Raw genomic sequence first — 17,814 nt, forward strand, 5'->3', positions numbered from 1 at the left:
TGAGACCTTGGGCCAGGACGGCCGCGGGGAGGCGGTCTGCAGCCACTGTCTTAACCAGCCTCAGGCTTAATTCAGAAACACCCTTTCACCCTCGGTCTTGCACTTGGCTTTGGTGGTGGTGGTGAGGGCATCGGGTGTCAGGTCCAGCCCTGCCCCTGAGCTCACGGCCAATTCAGGGAGATGGTCGTCCCATCCCACACCAGGCAGGGATGGGACCAGCCAGGTTTCTGGAAGGGAGACCAGAGGACACAGAGACACGAGGTATTCAAAGGAGTCATTCTAGAAGATTTCCCCAACCTGAAAGTTATGAATCTCCAAGTTGGAAGGGCCACTGGGCGCTGGGTTGTAAATTCACAGTGAAGGGAAAGCCCCCAGACTGCAAGAGGCTGGCCCCATTCCTTTCCTCTGACTCCTGTTCAGGTCCAAGTCGGGAGTCCCTGCACGGGGCCCCTACACCTGGTGTTCGTCCCAAGTGACGTGGGATCAACTCAGCAAAGGCCGAAGGTGGGAGTGGCCACCTGCAGCCGAGCCTCTGCCAGCCCCACCTGGTGGCCTCCGGACCCCAACTCTTTCCTGACCGCCTGACCCTGATCTCAGTCTGTTTTATTACCACATTTAGGGCTGAAATGAAAGCTCCATATGTAGTGCGTCCATCCCCAACCTTCTCCTACACTGTTTGGGACACTGACGTACAGGTTTTTCTCCTCTTTTTATTTCGATCCACACACACCTACCTAAAGATCCATCTAACTCGTGTAAGGAGGGTTGTAACTGAGACCCCTGAACTGCAGCACAATTGTCAAGTATTTGGATAATCTGTGACCGGGTTGCCCCCTCCCTTGCCCCCAAGCTTCTTTATCACAGCAAATGTGCCCCTCTCACCCGGCTGGTCAACAGAGCCTGAGGACAGTTCCTGAGCGTGTGTAGTGCTCAGAACCTGGCTTCCAGGGCCGCCTGCCTGGTCCAGACACCACCGTGCTCCAGCCAGGCAGGCTCTTAACCTCCTGTGCCAGGTTCCTCATCAGGCAGACAGGTTGGTAATAGAACCTTCTTAACAAGGAGGCTGAGAGGATGGGATGAGTTCATTCTGTTCTTGGAACAGAGCCTGGCATGTGAGAAGTTTTGTGTGGTGTAAGTATTAGTGTTGTTGTTGCTGGTGATGCCTCTCTCACCCTGCACACTCACCTTCTTTATGTCCCTCCAACGCGCTGAGCCGTATGTGCCTCAGGACCTTTGCACGGACCGTCTCGTCTTCCCAGACCTTTGTCTGGCTGCCTCTGACATGGCTCCCAGGTCTGAGCTCCTACAGCACCTTCCCAGGGAGGCCTTCCCTGACGGCTCTGTCCTGAAGGTCTCCCCGCCCCCAACACACACCATCGTGTCCCCCAAGCTCAGGCTTCTCACCGATGGGTCCTCAGTGCTCATACGCAGGGTATCAGGAAAGCTGAGCGGCGGCTGTTCCTCCTCCGAGGAGCCTGCCGACCGTGCGTGCCCCTGTCCTCCAGGTGTACGTGATCGAGCCCAGCGGCATGGAGTTCGCCCCGTGCCCAGTGGAGGCCAGCATGGGCCAGAGCCTGGAGCTGCCCCTGAGGATCCACGGCCTCATGCCCGGTGGGGCTGACGAGGTGGTCACGCTGAGCGACTGCTCCCACTTCGACTTGGCGGTGGAGATGGAGAACCAGGGCGTGTTCCAGCCGCTCCCAGGTAAAGCAGTGCTGTGAGCGGCCACCGGACGGCAGGGTCGGGGCCAACGGTCTGGGTTCTCAGCGTGGGCTGCCCCAGATTCCTAATTCAGGGGCTGAACCAGCAGCAGGGTCATAGCCTGAGAAATGGCATTTGTGCCCGTGTCCACCATCAGCAGTGGTCTGGTCTGGATCTTACTGCCACGTGACTGCATGTCACTCGGCTTTCTGAGCCTCAGTTTCCACATCTCTAAAACGGGTGTCATCCGAAGTAGGGGCACATGTCACCATGCCCGTCACAGTGCCTGGAATGTGATGGGTGCTCAGAATACACTGTCAATAGGGGTTCTGACGAGTTACAGAATTATAGCACATTAGTGACTGCACGGTCCATCGCTCCAGGGCCATCGAAGCCAGGCACCCCCTGCAGGGCTGGGCAGTGATATCGGTGGCGATGGTGGCAGCTATGCTCAGCCACCGTCTTACGGGGTGTCAACCCTGCCGGGCGTGGCGTGTGCACTTGGCATGCGTGACCTCACCAGGCGTCACAGCCACTGTGGGAGGAGGGGCTGTGCTTGGGTCACGTGTTGGACGAAGAGACTGAGGCTGCGTCCCGCTGCCCAAGGTCCCATGAGGTCCCCGGGCCGCGAGGGATATGGAGCTGGGTGTGTCTGACACTGACCCTGGAGCCTTAGTCCCCCGGGAAACAGGGCCTCCCAGGGGAGTCAACCCAGGGAGTGCCCTCCGATTGCAGATGACGAAAACCAAGGACTGATGGTGAGTACGCTCTGGGCAGGGTTAGAGTGGACGGGGAGCAGCGTTGGCGGGCACGCCCGTGGGGCGTGTGTGCACACAGTGGCCTGGCGTGGCGGAACCTGTCGAGTCCGGAATCACGGGGGGTTTGGGGGGGTGTGGACCTCAGGGGCCAGAAGTGGGGGCCACCACTGGCTTTGGAGCAGAGGAGTGACCACGTGATGCTGGCAGAGTTTAGGAAGCTTGACAGCAGAGGTGTCTGTAGGCTCGCCTGTGGGACCGAGCGACTTTCCACGCCGCCGCCATGGTTGTCGGCATTCACGGAGCTGTCTGAGCGTGAAGCTCCTCGGACGTCACAGAACGTCCCTGGACATCACCGCATTCACATCCTTCCCTGGAGGTGCTGCTGCATCCTCTCTGACTGGCCGGGAGAAACCGGGCTTTATGAACTGTGTCCCCAGTGAGGCCACCATTTAGGGTGGAAGCAAACATCAGTGTGGGAGAGAGAGGCGCACCGATGGCAGGAGAGGAGCCCGCTGCTTGCATTGCCCCCGACGCGCATCCTGGAGGGGCGTCCACAGGCTGCAGCCAGGAGGTCCCAGCAATAAAGGATAATGGACAGGGTTTGGGTTCCACAGTCTTGGGTCCCAGCTCTGCATTTGTCAGAATTCCCGGCGGGCTCTGCTCCAGATCTGTGCATTTCACCTGTGTAAATTTGACCTTAAGAGAAAAAGAACCCTAGAGAAATACTGACCTGCAAATAATTATGTGTGTGCGAAAGCGTTTAGGATGACGTGTACTGATGCCTGCGGCTCACTTTTTTGTTTTTTCTTTAAGATTTTTTTGATGTGGACCATTTTTAAAGTCTTTATTCAGTTTGCTACAATATTGCCTCTATTTTATGTGTTGGTTTTTTGGCCATGAGACATGTGGGATCTTAGCTCCCCGACCAAGGATCGAACCCGCACCCCCTGCATTGGAAGGCAAAGTCTTAACCACTGGACTGCTAGGGAAGTCCCACGGCTCACTTTTCGAGGCATAAAAAAGTGGGATGGACTGATGGATGGGAAGTGGTGGATAGATGTGCAGCAGAGAAACAGAAACAAATGTTAGCTGCGGAATCTAGGGGACAGGCTTGCGAAGCTTCACAGCATGATTTCTTTCTAAATGTTTGGAAAGAAAACTATACAATTCCACCAGAATGGCATTTTTTAAACAGGTGGAAAATACCAAGTATTGGCAGGGATGTAGTGCAGCTGTGAGGAGCAGTGTGGCTCGACACAGCCATTTTGGGAAGGCTAGTTGGCGAAAGTGACAAAAGCTGAACATAGGTGCTAAGGACCGGAGGTGAAATCCTGCACTCCTTGGGACACACCGGACAGAAATGCTGAAATACGTACCCCAAAGAAACGCCACACGTGCTCAGAGCAGCACGATGCATCCCTCATGGCCCCACGTGGTCCCAGGAGCGTCGCCAGGCTCCCGGCTTCGCGTCCTCTGCATTTAAATACAGGGAGTGCGGTCTGCCCTTCCTCGGCCTTCCAAAAGGGGTCACATTGGGCTCACTCTGCTGTGACGCTTCTTGCCCGGTAGCCTGAAACATAGATGCTTTCTGATAAAGTTCGAGAATCTCCCAGCCACCCGCTGCCGGTTCTGGCTGCCAGAGGGCGAGGCTGGGGTCCTAGCATCAAGGTGCCCAGGAGGGTCCTGCCCTGGGGGCGTGTGGTTTTCTCTGAGGCTCCAGTGTGGCAGCTGGCGCTGTGGGTGGAGGGGAGGCCCCGGGCCCCGCCGCAGGGCTGGGCTGGAGGTGGTGGTCCTCGCCTCCAGGCTGGCTGGGGGATTGGCGGGCTCTCTGGCCTCTGCCCTGACTCCTGGCCCTCCTCAGGCCGCCCACTTTCTCCCCATACAGCCGCGTGGGGACGCGAGGCTCCTCTGCCCGTGAACTCACGCTGGGGCCCAAGTCTGCAGCTGTCGTGTCCATCTCATCCTCAGAGAGGAGGTATCCTGGCTCAGGTCCCAGGCTCGATCCCCTCCTGGTGGCCGTGCTGCAGGGCAGAGACCAGCTGCCCACGTGCCCCAGGCCTCCGTCTGTCCTGTGGCCGTGGTCCTGTAAACGGTCCAACAGGTTTCCTCTGGTCAGTCACCTCGGATAACTTTATGATGCTGGGTGATTTAAAACCTTCATGCTGTGGACTTCATGGAAAAGTGCCTGGAGGCTGGAGGAGCTCTGCAGATTTTCCTTAATGACCCTGATGGCCATCTGGGCCAATGTCACCTTGGCAAAGCTACCTTGCCAGTGGTCCTGAGGAGTCTGGAATAGTCAATATCAGCCTCCTTGTCAGCAGGGAGGCCTCAGTGAGGCCCTGCACCATGGTGACCTGCTAACCACACTAACTGACGATATTATCTAACAACGCTAACTATACTTACTGTGCTAATAAATACTAACTACACTAACTATACCAACAATTCTAACGATACCAACTGTACTAAAAATACAAAAAAAAAAAAATTCAGATAAAATGAGAAAAAGAACAAAGAAAATAAAGAAAAATAAAAGAGTAGAGAAAAAAGAACAAATAAACAAAATGGGGGTAAAAAGGAAACAAGCCAACTGTGGGTCCAAGGCCATCAGGTCACCAAAGGCAGCTTCCTGGGCTATAAGGATCAAAAACCTGGGTCTATCAGGGACTTCTATAGGTTTTCTGTAAATACATCACAGTGGCACCTTATGAGATCAGAGCAAGAAACGGACCAGTCACAGATGGGGATAAACTACAGTGGTTTTCTCACTGATTGGTCTCAAGACCCCTTTACTCTTAAAATAAAAGGACGTAAAGAGTTTTTTGTTTATGTGGGTTATTAGAGATTGATATATACTTTATTCGAAATTAAAACTGTAGGATAATTCAGTGCCTTTTCATTTCTAGTTTGAAAATGTGTAATAATTTTGGCTTTTAAAGAGCTTATAATATCAACACTTGAAATGTTGAATTCCTTTTCCTTAAACTCTGGTCTCAAAATAATACTACAAGTCAACTGACATCATGACACTATAGGAAAATGCTCTGTTGCATAAGACAGGGTAAGATAAGTATCTTTATTATTTTTGTTATTATGTCAAATACATAGTATTTGAAAACCTGGGACGTTGAGGGGTGATTCCAGACTTCCCCTTGTGGAGCTCACAATCCAACTAACCCACACAGAGGAAACAATTAGAATAGCATTTAAATGGGAAGTCATTTACTATCAATTCTAAGAACTATCGGCTCCAGGAAGTAATCCATATGAAGAAACTTCATGGAAGAGGAGTAGAGACCTGGCCTGGGTGTGAAGGTACATTGTTAGCATCTGTAGAGCTGAGAGGAAGTTAGTTTTCATCTGATTTTCTCCAGTAAGATCAGGAGATTTATCATCAGAAACCTTGGAGGCCAGACGGCGTGGGCTTGATGTATTCAAAGTGTTGAAGGAAAAAAGCTGTCAACCAAGAATCCTATATCTGGCAAAACTGTCCTTCAAAACTGAGGGAGAAATTTAGACTTCCCAGATCAACCAAAGCTGAGCAACCTTTACCACCAGACCTGGCTGCAACGAGGGGCATCCTTCAGGTTGAAATGAAGGACAAAGCCCCGTGAAGAGATTAAGTAAATACACAGATGATTAGAAAAGCTGGTGCTATTGTAACTTCAGTTGGTAGCTCCACTTTTTGTTTTCTACTTGATTTAAGAGACTAATGTATTTTTAAAAAACCCAGTTAGTCTGTTTTTGGACACACGATGCATAAAGGTGTAATTCTGTGACATCAGTAACTGAAAGGGGGTGGGGTCAGAGCTGTACAGGAGCAGAGTTTTTATATGTTATTGAAGTTAAGCTGGTGTAAATTGGCATTAGACCATTATAACTTTAGGATGTTAAATGTAATCCTATGGTAACCAGAAAGAAAATAGCCATAGAATATACACAATAGGAAATGAGAAGGGCAGTAAAATGATTCACTACAAAAAATCAGCTAAGAGCAAAAGAAGATGGCCATGCAGGAAATGAGGGACAAAAGAGCCAAAAGGCATATAGAAAACAAACAGCAAAATAAAAGAAATGTCTTTAGTAATTATTTTAACTGTAAATGGATTAAATTCTCCAAACAAAAGGCAGATTGGCAGAATGGATAAAAATGTATGATCCCGCCATGCTATCTATAAGAGACTCATTTTAGTTCCAAAGACACAAAAAAGTTGGGACTTCCCTGGTGGCACAGTGGTTAGAATCCGCCTGCCAATGCAGGGGACACGGGTTCCAGCCCTGGTCCGGGAAGATCCCACATGCCGCAGAGCAACTAAGCCTGTACGCCACAACTACTGAGCCTGTGCTCTACAGCCTGCGCGCCTAGAGCCCGTGCTCCTCAACAAGAGAAGCCACCGCAATGAGAAGCCCACGCACCACAACGAAGAGTAGCCCCGCTCGCCACAGCTAGAGAAAGCCCGCACACAGCAACGAAGACCCAATGCAGCCAAAAATAAAAAATAAATTTGAAAAAAGACACAAAAATGTTGAACATGAAAGGATTGACAAAGACAGTCCATGCCATGCAAACAGTAACCATAAGAGAGCATGGTGGTTATACTAACATCAGACAAATAGACTTTAAATCAGAAATTGTGACAAGAGACAAAGAAAACACTGTATATTCAGTACAGCTGGAAGATAAGACTGTAAGCATTTTCACCCCTAATGACAGATCATCAAGATATATGAAGCAAAAATGGGCATAACTGAGGGAGAAATAGTTGGTTCTACATAAGAGTTGGAGCCTTCAATACCCCACTCTCAGGGATGGATAGAACAACCACACAGAGGATAAGTGAGGAAGTAGAGGACTTGAACAACACAGTGAACCAGATCTAAGACACACGCGACCCTACCCACCAACACAACACACAAGTGCACGTGGGGCCTTCTCCAGGACAGACCACGTGTTAGAGTACAATTTATGTCTTAGTAGATTTTAAAAGATAGATATCATACAAGGTATCGTCTCCAACCACAATGGGAGGACGTTAGAAATCAGTAACAGAGAAAAACTGGAAAATTCACAAATTTGTGGAAATTACATAACATACTCATAAAGAACAATTTTGTCAAAGAAATCAAAAGGGGAATTACAAATTACTTAGAGATGAAGGAAAACGAAACAGGACATATCAAACTTAGGGACACAGCAAAACAGTGCTAAGAGGGTAATTTAGAGCTATAAATGCTTACACTGAAAAACAAGGTCTCAAATCAATAACCTCACTTTGTGCAACTTAGAAAACTAGAAAAAGAAGAACAAGTTAAACCCAAAGCTAGCAGAAGGAAGCTGACAATAAAGATTAGAGCAGAGATAAAATATAGAGAATAGGAAAGCAATAGAGAAAATCAACAAAACCCAAAGTTGGTGCTTTGGAAAGATTAGCAAAGTTGGCAGACTGTTAGCTAGACTGACTAAGAAAAAAAGAGGAGACAAACTATTAAAATAGAAGTGAACGTGGAGACGTTATCACTGACTGTGGAGAAATAAAAAGGATTATGAACAATTGTACCCTAACGAATTGGATAACCTGGATAAAACAACAAATTCCTAGAAATACAAAACCTGCCTAGACCGAGTCACAAAGAAAAGAAAATCTGGATAGACTCATTACTAGCAAGGTGACTGGATCAGTAATCAAAAGCTTCCTGACAAAGAAAATCCTTGGACCTGATGGCTTCACAGGTGAATTAAAGAACTAACACTTATCCTTCTTCTAAAAAATTAGAGGGAACACTTCCTAACTCATTTTGTGAAGCTAGCATTATCCTGATACCAAAGCCAGACAAAGATACTACAAGAAAAGTACAGACCAATATCCCTTATGCACGTGGATGGACAAATCCTCAACAAAATACTAGCAAACTGCATTCAGCAGCATATTAAAAGGATTAAACACCATGACCAGGTGGGATCTATTCCTGGAATGCATTGTTTCAATAGTCTAAAACTGATGTGATACACCACATTAACAGAATGTAGGAAGAAAACCACATGATTATCTCAATTGATGCAGAAAAATCAGTTAACAAATCTCAAAACATTTTTATGGTAAAATCAGCCTACAAACTGGGAATAGAAGGAAACTACATGAACATAATAAAAGCCATATAAGAAAAACCCACAGCTAACATCATGCTCCATGGTGAACGGCTGAAAGCTTTTACCCTAAGATCAGGAACAAGACAAGGTTGCCTGCTATCACCACTTCAACATAGTACTGGAAGTCCTAGCCAGAGCTATTAAGCAAGAAAAGGAAATGAAAGACCCAGAATTGGAAAGGAAGATGTAAACTTATCTGTTTGCAAATAACATGATCTTATATGTGAAAACCCTAAAGATTCCACCAAAAAAACTCTTAGGTGTAAAATAAATTCAGAAAAATAGCACTCATATGGAATCTCAAAGGATCCGGAATAGCAAAAACAATGCTGAAAAAAGAACAGACTTGGAGATCTCATTCTTCCCATTTTCAGGACTTATTACAAGTTACAGTAATCAAAACCGTGGCATCTGCACAGACTTACAGACCGATGGAATAGAATAGAGAGCCCAGAAAATACTCTGTGTGATACTATAATGACGGATATATGTCCTTACACATTTGTGAAAACCCATAGTATACACAACACCAGGAGGGAGCCCTAATATGAACTGTGGACTTCCAGTGATTGTGGTGTGTCAGTGTAGGAGCATCAGTTGTAACAAGTGTACCACTTTGGGAGAGGATGTTGATAATGGGGGAGGCTATGTATATATGAAGGTAGGGAGTACATAGGACATCTCTGTGCCTTTCTCTTAATTTTTCTGTGAACCTAAAACTGCTCTAAAAAAGTCTTAAAAATAAAAGGCAACCTATGGAATGGAGAAAATATTTGCAAACCATATGTCTGATATGGGGTTCATATCTAGAATATATGGGACTTCCCTGGTGGCGCAGTGGTTAACAATCCGCCTGCCAATGCAGGGGACATCGGTTCGATCCCTGGTCCGGGAAGATCCCACATACCGCGGAGCAACTAAGCCCGTGTGCCACAACTGCTGAGCCCGTGTGCCACAACTACTGAAGCCCAGGCGTCTAGAGCCGGTGCTTCGCAACAAGAGAAGCCACCGCAAGGAGAAGCCCGCGCACCGCAACGGAGAGTAGCCGCCACTCGCCACAACTAGAGAAAGCCCGTATGCAGCAACAAAGACCCAACACAGCCAAAAATAAATAAATAAATAAATTTATAGAATATGTAAAGAGCTCCTACAAGTTGACAATAATAAAACAAATAACCAAATGGAAAGAATGGATGCAGGACTTGAATAGACATTGCTCTAAAGATGATATACAAATGGCCAACCAGTATATGAAAAGATCAGCTCTGATCATGATATAAATTCAGCATCTCTAATCATGATATAAATTCAAATTAAGACCACAGTGAGATACCACCTAAACCCCTTTAGGATGGCTCCTACCAAAAAGGCAGAAAAAAAACAAGTGTTGGTGAGGATGTGGAGATATTAAAACCCTTGTGCTCTGTTGGTGGGAATGTAAAATGGTGCAGCTACTGTGGAAAACAGTATGGAGGGTCATGAAAAAATTAAACACGGGGGACTTCCCTGGTGGTCCAGTGGTAAACAATCCGCTTTCCAATGCAGGCGACGCAAGTTCAATCCCTGGTCGGGAAACTAAGATCCCACATGCCCTGGGGCAACTAAGCCCACGTACCGCAACTACTGAGCTCGCGGGCCTCAATGAGAGAGCCCGCATGCCGCAAACTACAGAGCCCATGTGCCCTGGAGCCCGGTGCCACAACTAGAGAGAGAAAACCCACGTGCCACAACTAGAGAGAGAAGCCCGCACGCCACAACTAGAGAGAAGCCTGCATGCCGCAATGAAAGATCCCGCGTGCCTCAACGAAGATCCCGTGTGCCAAAACTAAGACCCGATGCAGCCAAAAAAATAAAGAAAAGAACAGTAAACGTGGAACCACCATATGATCCAGCAATCCCATTTCTGGGTATATACCCAAAATAATTGCAAGCAGAATCTTGATGAAATATTTGTATGTCCATGTTTATAGCAGCATTAATTCATATAGACAGACAGTAGAATGGTGGTTGCCAGGAGCTGGAGGGGGTGAGGGTTGGGAAGTTATACTTAATGGGTTCAGAGTTTCAGTTTTGCAAGATGAAGAGTGGTCTAGAGATGGGGGGTGGTGCTGGTTCACAATAGTGTGAATGTATCTAATGCCACTGAACTGGAAACATTGTTACCATGGTAAAAGTTTATGTTAATGTGTATTTTACCAGAATTTTTTTTTAATTAATAAAAGATGGAAAATATTTACCAAGGATTGGCAGGAATGTTTCACAGCCACTAGAGGCAGTGTAAGTCCATCAGCCATTTTGGGAAAGATAATTGACGATGATGAGGGAAGCTGAGCTCACACACCCATTATCTGCGCTCCCACTCCTCGGGGTGCACCCCTCCGAAGAGGTGAATACGTCCCCAAAGAAACACGCACGCACGCGCACAGCAGCGTGATGCGTCGCAGCCCCGCGTGGTCCCTGCAGCGTGGAGAAACCGCTGTCTGCACACAGCAGCGTAACGCACAAATGTGAATGGAAGATCTACAGCGTGCGAAACATAAGGTGGAATCTCACCGCCAGTGTTGAGTTGAAGAGGGCAGGTACCAAGGCGGTTCCCTTCGTATGGAGTCCAGAGCCAGCAGAATTCAGCTGTGCTCTTAGAAGTCAGTGAACAGTGGTTTTCCTCTGGGGAGGGGCTCCTGACCAGAAGGGTCCACAGGAGATTCCAGGGGTAGTGTGCAGGTCATACTGTTTCTTGATCCTGGTCCTGGAAACAGGGCGTGTTCAGCCTGTAGGGGGAAAATTGTGAGTTGTATGCTTACAATGTGTCATGTGCTTTTTGGTATGGGAATTATACTTTAAAATGGTAAGTTAAAAAGATTCATTTCAAGCCCAGAGTGGAAGAGGGCGGTCAGCCTGTCCTGTCTTTCCCGGCAGAGGCAAGGTCTCAGTGACCTCGTGGTTCTCTTCTTGCAGGGAGGCTGCGTCCGGGGCCTGAGCACTGCAGCGGTGTCACGGTGAGGGCCGAGGCCCAGGGCTATACCGCGCTCCTTGTGAGCTACAAGCACGGCCACATCCACCTGAGCGCCCGCATCACCATTGCCACCTACCTGCCCCTCAAGGTGAGCCCCAGGCCCTACCCTCCCCCCCTTCCCTGATGCAAATTATCTGTCTGCTCTGGTGAATGTGTGTTAAAACACTGATCGTTCAGAATAGCTTTGGGGACAGCTACAGAGGTGATTGTCAAGCTGAAATCAGGAGTATGTAGCAGGAGCAGGGCCTCCCTGATGGCAGACAGTGAGTGCCGACATCCCTGTGGATGAAATGATTCCCACAGGGATCGGGACAGAGGGGCTCCTGGTCCAGTAGAGAGTCACCCTGCAGGGTCTCCACAGAACCCTGGGGTGGGGACAGTGGCCCTGGCACGTGGTGCAGATTCTGGGGCCTCGGGGCCCTGGGTCAGGTCTGGACGTGCCACTCACCTGATGCCAGGTAACCATCAGCGTCTGGGTCCCCCGTGCGTATCCGTGCAGAAGGCATTTAGAGTGTTCCTACTCAGACCATGCTGTCTTTGTTTGACACCAACTCCCGAGTTTTAATCCAGGTCCAACACCAACTCTGTGACTTTGGCTGATGTAATTTCCCTGGGCCTCAGTTTCCCTGCCTGTAAATGGGGCTAATACAGCACCTGCCTCCCAGGGTTGTGGTGACGATGAGCTGAGCTAACGAACCAAGTGGGCTGAGAACCGTCCCTAGGAGGTATTGAGCACTCAGTAAGGGTTAGCTGTTACTGTGTGAACAAGGAGGACCTGGCCCTTCCTCCAGGGCGAGGCCAGGCAGCCTCACTCGGGAGGCCCGGGGAGCATGGGTCTGCCCCTCCTGTGGGGCGGGCCTCCCAGGCTGGGCCAGTCAGCACTTGCATTTCCCGGGCACCAGTCCCAGCCTCTAGGATCGCTCTGGTCCCCTTGATTTGGGATGCATTTTCTTCTCCCCCTCAACCATTAGAAGCAAGCTCAGTGACATAAGAATTCTTCATCGCTGCACCCCTAGCCCTGGGCATACTGCCTGATACAAAGCAGACGACACCCAAGGGTTGTTTTGGATTTTTTATTGAGATGTAATTGACATATAACCTTGTGTTTCCTTAGTACAACATAGTGATTCAATATTTGTATCTATTGTGAAATGATCACCACAGTAAGTCTAGTTAACATCCATCACCACAAATTGTTACAAATTTTTTGTGCATGTGATGAGAACTTTTAAGATCTACCCTCTTAGCAGCTTTCAAATATGCAGCACAGTGTTATTAGCTATAGTCACCATGCTGTACCTCACATCCCCAGGACTTACTTATTTTGTAATTGGAAGTTTGTACTTTTTGACCACTTTCACCTGTTTTGCCCCCAATTCCTGCCTCTGGCAACCACCAGTCTGTTCTCTGTTCCTATGAGTTTGTGGTTTTTGTTTTTTTGTTTCTAGATTGCATTTATAAGTGAGATCATAAGGTATTTGTCTTTCTCTGTCTTGGTTTATTTCACTTAGTGTGATACCCTCAAGGTCCATCCATGTTGTTGCAAATGGCAGAATTTCCTTCTTTTTATGGGTGAATAATATTCCATTATATCTATATCTGTATATCTACATATATATATATGTCACATATTCTTTATTCATTCATCCATTGATGGGCATTTAAGTTGTTTCCATATCTTGGCTATTGTAAATCACGCTGCTATGAACATGGGGTACAGATTTCCTTTAAAGTAAGTGTTTTTCTTTCCTTTGGATAAATGCCCATAAGTATTTATGGGAATTGCTGGGTCATGTGGTAGTTCTGTTTTTAATTTTTTGAGAAGAGTTGTTTCATTTAGAAGGAATGAGCGGGGAAACGTGTCCAGGGTTACCTAGCTAGGGCTGAGTCCAAGGTCTCCTGATCCCCCAAACCAAAATATATATGAATACCTACTCATAGGTGCCGGTCCCTGCTCTAAACCTTAAGGGTACAACAGTGCAAAAAAACCACACAGAAATCCTTTTCCTCATGAACTGACATTGCAGCAGAGACAGAGGTAAAGACAGACAGTAAATAAACTAATAAGTAATGTATTTTGTATATGCATGCCATGGAAAAAGTAAAGGGTTGAAAGGGTGATAGGGAGGGTAGAGGAAGGAAAGATGGCAGCATAAAATTGAAAGATCAAGATCCTCTCACTGATCAGGACCGTGGAGGTGAGAGGGCTCAGGGAGCAGGGCTGAGAGAAAACTAAAATCCCTAAGATGGCAGCGGTCATCCTGGGGAGGCCCTGCCGCAGCCAGCCATGTGACGGAGCCTGGGTAGGAGGTTCTTCAGGACCTCTCCTGGGTGCTTGTCCAGATGACCACATGGTCTGATTATCTGGGTGTTTGGTGGAGCATCAGGGGCCAACCCCCGAGCTCACTGTCCCAAGCTGGGATGTAAGGATGAAGATAAGGTGGACATGTCCCCAGTAAAGGTGGCTTCCTGACTGGAGAAATTATAGGGAAAAGAACAGAATATGTGTCTCTTCTCTCGTCTTTCTTGTGCCTTGATATCTATTAAGATTAGGTGTATTTGCAAGTAACAAAACCCAAAATAACAATGGCTTAATGAATACAGAGTTTATTCCTCTTTCACATGAGAGGTTTCACACAGGTCTAGTGTGACAGCTCTGTAGTCATCAGGGACCCAGGTTTCTGTCTTTCTACTTCATCATCCTAATATGTGGATTTCATCCTCAAAGTTGCCTCATGCTCTAAAGTGGCTGCTGGAGCTGCAGCTATCACATCTGCATTCCATATAGCCAGAAGGGGAAAGAGCTCATGTCTCAGCCGAGTTAGTTTCCTGTAGTAGCCTTGTCAGAAGTTTAAAAGAGCAGCTTCCACCTGCACCTCATTGGCCGGAACTTAATCTGCCGGCCACAGCTAGCTGTAAGAGACTGGGGAATCCTTTCAGCTGGGCAGTTTCCCACCCTAATAAAATGGAAGTTCTTTCTCTGAGGAAGAGAGGAGTGTGGAAACTGGAAAGGCAGCTAAGAGTTCTTTTCCAGCCTGTGCTTGCCAGTTCACTCTGCAGGCAGTCCCTGGTGCTTTGTTAGTACAAGGCTCAGGGTGGGGAGACAGACCTAGGGGAATAGCTCACCCTCTGTGCCCTGGGAGGCTGCCCATCTGTGAGGAATGCAGACGTGCAAACACAGTGAGCGTAGTAGAGGTAACGAAGAGTCCCCTGGGCACAGGTCACCTATGAACGCAGAAGCAGGAGAGTGTGAAGGCAGGAAGCTCGGCTGGTGGGGCACCAGAAGAAGTGTGTGTATCTCGGGGTGGGGCATGAGACTGTGGGGCTCCCTGGGTCAGGTCGAGTGAGGGTTTAGATGCGTTGGGAGCTGGATGTTCTCATGCAGCCGTGGGCAGCGGGTGAGGTCAGGGAAGGACAGTCACACCCATGAGACCCCTGCTGCTGGCGGGGAGGGTGAGTGGCCGTGTCTTGGAAGCACATTGTAAGGACGCCCCCCACTGGCAGAAGAAAGACCCTCCCCAGATCTTCCAGGTGCCACTCGCCAGCCCCCCACCCCACCCCCTGGCCTGACTTACCTATAACCTCTTCTGTCTAATTGGCCCGCAGACAGAGGGGGGCTGTCTTGCCGGTTCCCTAACTCCCTTCACGGCCAACACCCCACTTCCTCTTCAGCCCGGTTGGCTGCAGCAGTTTGGGGTACACTGTCACCCCACCTGCGGGTTACCCTTTGGGAGCCTGGAGTGCCGGGGTCTGGGGTCCCCGCCTGGCTCCTTCATCCCGGTGATGTCAGCGTGGGCTGTGCACCCTGGAGCCTCTGGGTCAGCCAGGTGCCGCGGCGGCGGGGGAGACCGTCACCTCCAACTGCCCCTCCCCTCCCCTCTCCTTTTCTCTGGATCCTGGACTGAGGCGGGTAAGTCCATCTCCTGGAAACGCAGACTGCTGGTGCTAAGGGCCTCTTGATGACCAGACGCCCTCCTGTTTTGCAAACCAGGAAATTGAGTCCCTGAGAGAGAAGGTCTCGACTGCGATGCGGGGCCCCTCCTCTCCTGCTTGGCCTGTTCTGGTATCTGCGTGTTGACACCCCCGGTACGATTTACCAGTGTCCTTCATTAGCCATGCTGATTATTAACTATCTCCCTGGCACAGGGTTCGGTGACACTTTTGTGCCTGGATGGGAAGAGAATTACACAGCAAGGTGATAATTGATCATTCTCCAGCTTTAATTATAGGACATGTGGTACTTTTGCACAGTCTTTCCTATTGGGCTGGTCAGGAAAAAGTCCTCCAGCAAGGTTTACAGTGACCTGCTTTGTCCACAGCAGAGCTGTTCTGGTTGTGGTGATGAGGCGGATGAGAGCAGGGCATCTGGAGTCGGAACAGACCTGGGCCCACCAGCTGGGTGAACTTGGACGAGTTGCTTCCACTTGCTGGGCTTCACTCTTTCCATCTGCAAAATGGGGGTGACAGTTGACAGTAGTGGGGGCCATTTACTGAGCATATGCTACACGTGTGTTCAGGGCTCCCATTCATGCCCCCTTGAATCTGTGATAACCCATGAGGCAGGGATTCTCATTGTACCCATTTTATAGGATGGGAGACTGAGCCTTATAGACATTAACCTGCTTAAGGTCACACAGCTGAGTGACAGCTTCATTCTAGCTGTGGGGACAGAGAAGCAAATGCACTTAAGAACACACAGGAAGTGATGGCAGGTGGTGAGAAGGGCGGTCCAGCTGGGAAGGGAGGTAACAGGTGACAGGAGGTCCTGCGTTGGACAGGGGATCCAAGAAGGCCTCCCTGAGGAGGAGGTTTGCGCAGAGGCCTGAGTGAAGCACGGAAGCAGGCCGTGCAGCTGTCTTGAGGAGGGAGGGGAGGTCCAGGGAGGAAGGGCCAAAGGCCCTCATCACGTGCAGGAAAAGGGCCCTGTTGATGGTTTCTTTGGTGGGCATGTAGCAAGGTAGAGTCTGTGGGGGGCTCCTTGGAATTGTGTGTGTGTACACACCTGTGCACACGTGTTCAGGGAGGGATGCCTAGAGAGCTAACTGACAGCAAATTCAGAAAATTATTCATAATGCAAAAAAAAAAAGTCAAAAGGACAGAATTCTCACTGACAAGTGATGCCCTTTGTTTACTAAGGGTTTAGCACCCAACCAAGGGGACCTGAGCCCCACAGGCCTCGGCAGATCATCACCTTGCCCCGACCCGCCTCCATCCTCAAGGGTATGTGACATCTTAAGGCTGTCACGCAGTGACATTCCCTCTCCATACGGAGGTGCATCTGGCTGGGGAACTGCTCCAGGTCCAGGACTGCGGTGACAGCTTAGTGGTTATCAGTCTGTACCTGCGAGGGCTTCAGGCTGTTGGCAGTTGGGGGAAGCAGCCCCCATGGGGGTGAGAGCATGGAAAGAGCTGAGCGGAGCATCAGGGTCTGATGAGCAGGTCAGCAGAGATGACCACAGCAGCGGGCTGGCAAACACAGTGGGCCAAAATGGAGGGAACAGGGGAGGCTGGCACTGGCTGGGTGGGGGAGGCTTTGGCTCAGCCCAGGCTCATGACATCCCCACAGGGTCTCCGCTGCAGAGGGTCTGAGATGGGTCATTGTGCCCTGATCTGCACGAACACTCACAGGGCTTTAAGGGGTCCAGGTGAGTAGGGCTTGGGGAAGTCGGGCCTGGAGGTAACTGTCAAGTATTCTGTGTGTTCTGGGCATTAAGCTGTCAAGGACTCACTTGATGTGGGTTCCTGGTAACCCACGTGCCTAGGACACTGGCGATTCTGAACGAGAAGTCACTCTGCCTTTGTGGACTCTGGTCTAATGCAGGCACAGCTTCTGCGTGTGCCCATCTGTGCCCACTGCAGTCATTGCTAATCAATCCTGGCTACCTTTATTGCCAAGCACTGATTCAGCCTCAGGAGCACAGATCCCCACCCCCGTAGCCATTACCAGCCAATCAGAGTTGGACCTTGGGGCTAACAGGTGTTTGCAACTCTTGGCCTAAAAGATATTGGGAATCACAAGAGGTTAAGGTCAATTAGCCTAAGAAGAGGGGATTGATGCAGGTTTGGTCTTCTCAGCATTGAGATGATCATCCTGTCACATGTAGAATCATTTGTTTCCATTTCTTCTCAGTTTTAGGGTTTGCTTTTTTTAACCTTATTTTTTGTCTAAGTTGTTTATGTGGTTCCCAAGTTAA

The 17,814-nt window shown here is 49.1% G+C and overlaps 1 protein-coding gene across 1 annotated transcript in view; it reads left to right on the forward strand.

The window, feature by feature from the left end:
• The window catches only part of NUP210 (nucleoporin 210), a 105,478-nt gene that overhangs the window by 42,942 nt on the left and 44,722 nt on the right, over positions 1 to 17,814 (forward strand). Inside the window, exons 13-14 of the mRNA XM_061197332.1 lie at positions 1,506 to 1,704; positions 11,563 to 11,708. Coding sequence (XP_061053315.1) covers positions 1,506 to 1,704; positions 11,563 to 11,708 — 345 coding nt within the window. The remainder of the gene's footprint in view (positions 1 to 1,505; positions 1,705 to 11,562; positions 11,709 to 17,814) is intronic.

This window comes from Eubalaena glacialis, chromosome 7 (assembly GCF_028564815.1).
Source record: "Eubalaena glacialis isolate mEubGla1 chromosome 7, mEubGla1.1.hap2.+ XY, whole genome shotgun sequence".
In the NCBI taxonomy this organism is placed as follows: domain Eukaryota; kingdom Metazoa; phylum Chordata; class Mammalia; order Artiodactyla; family Balaenidae; genus Eubalaena; species Eubalaena glacialis.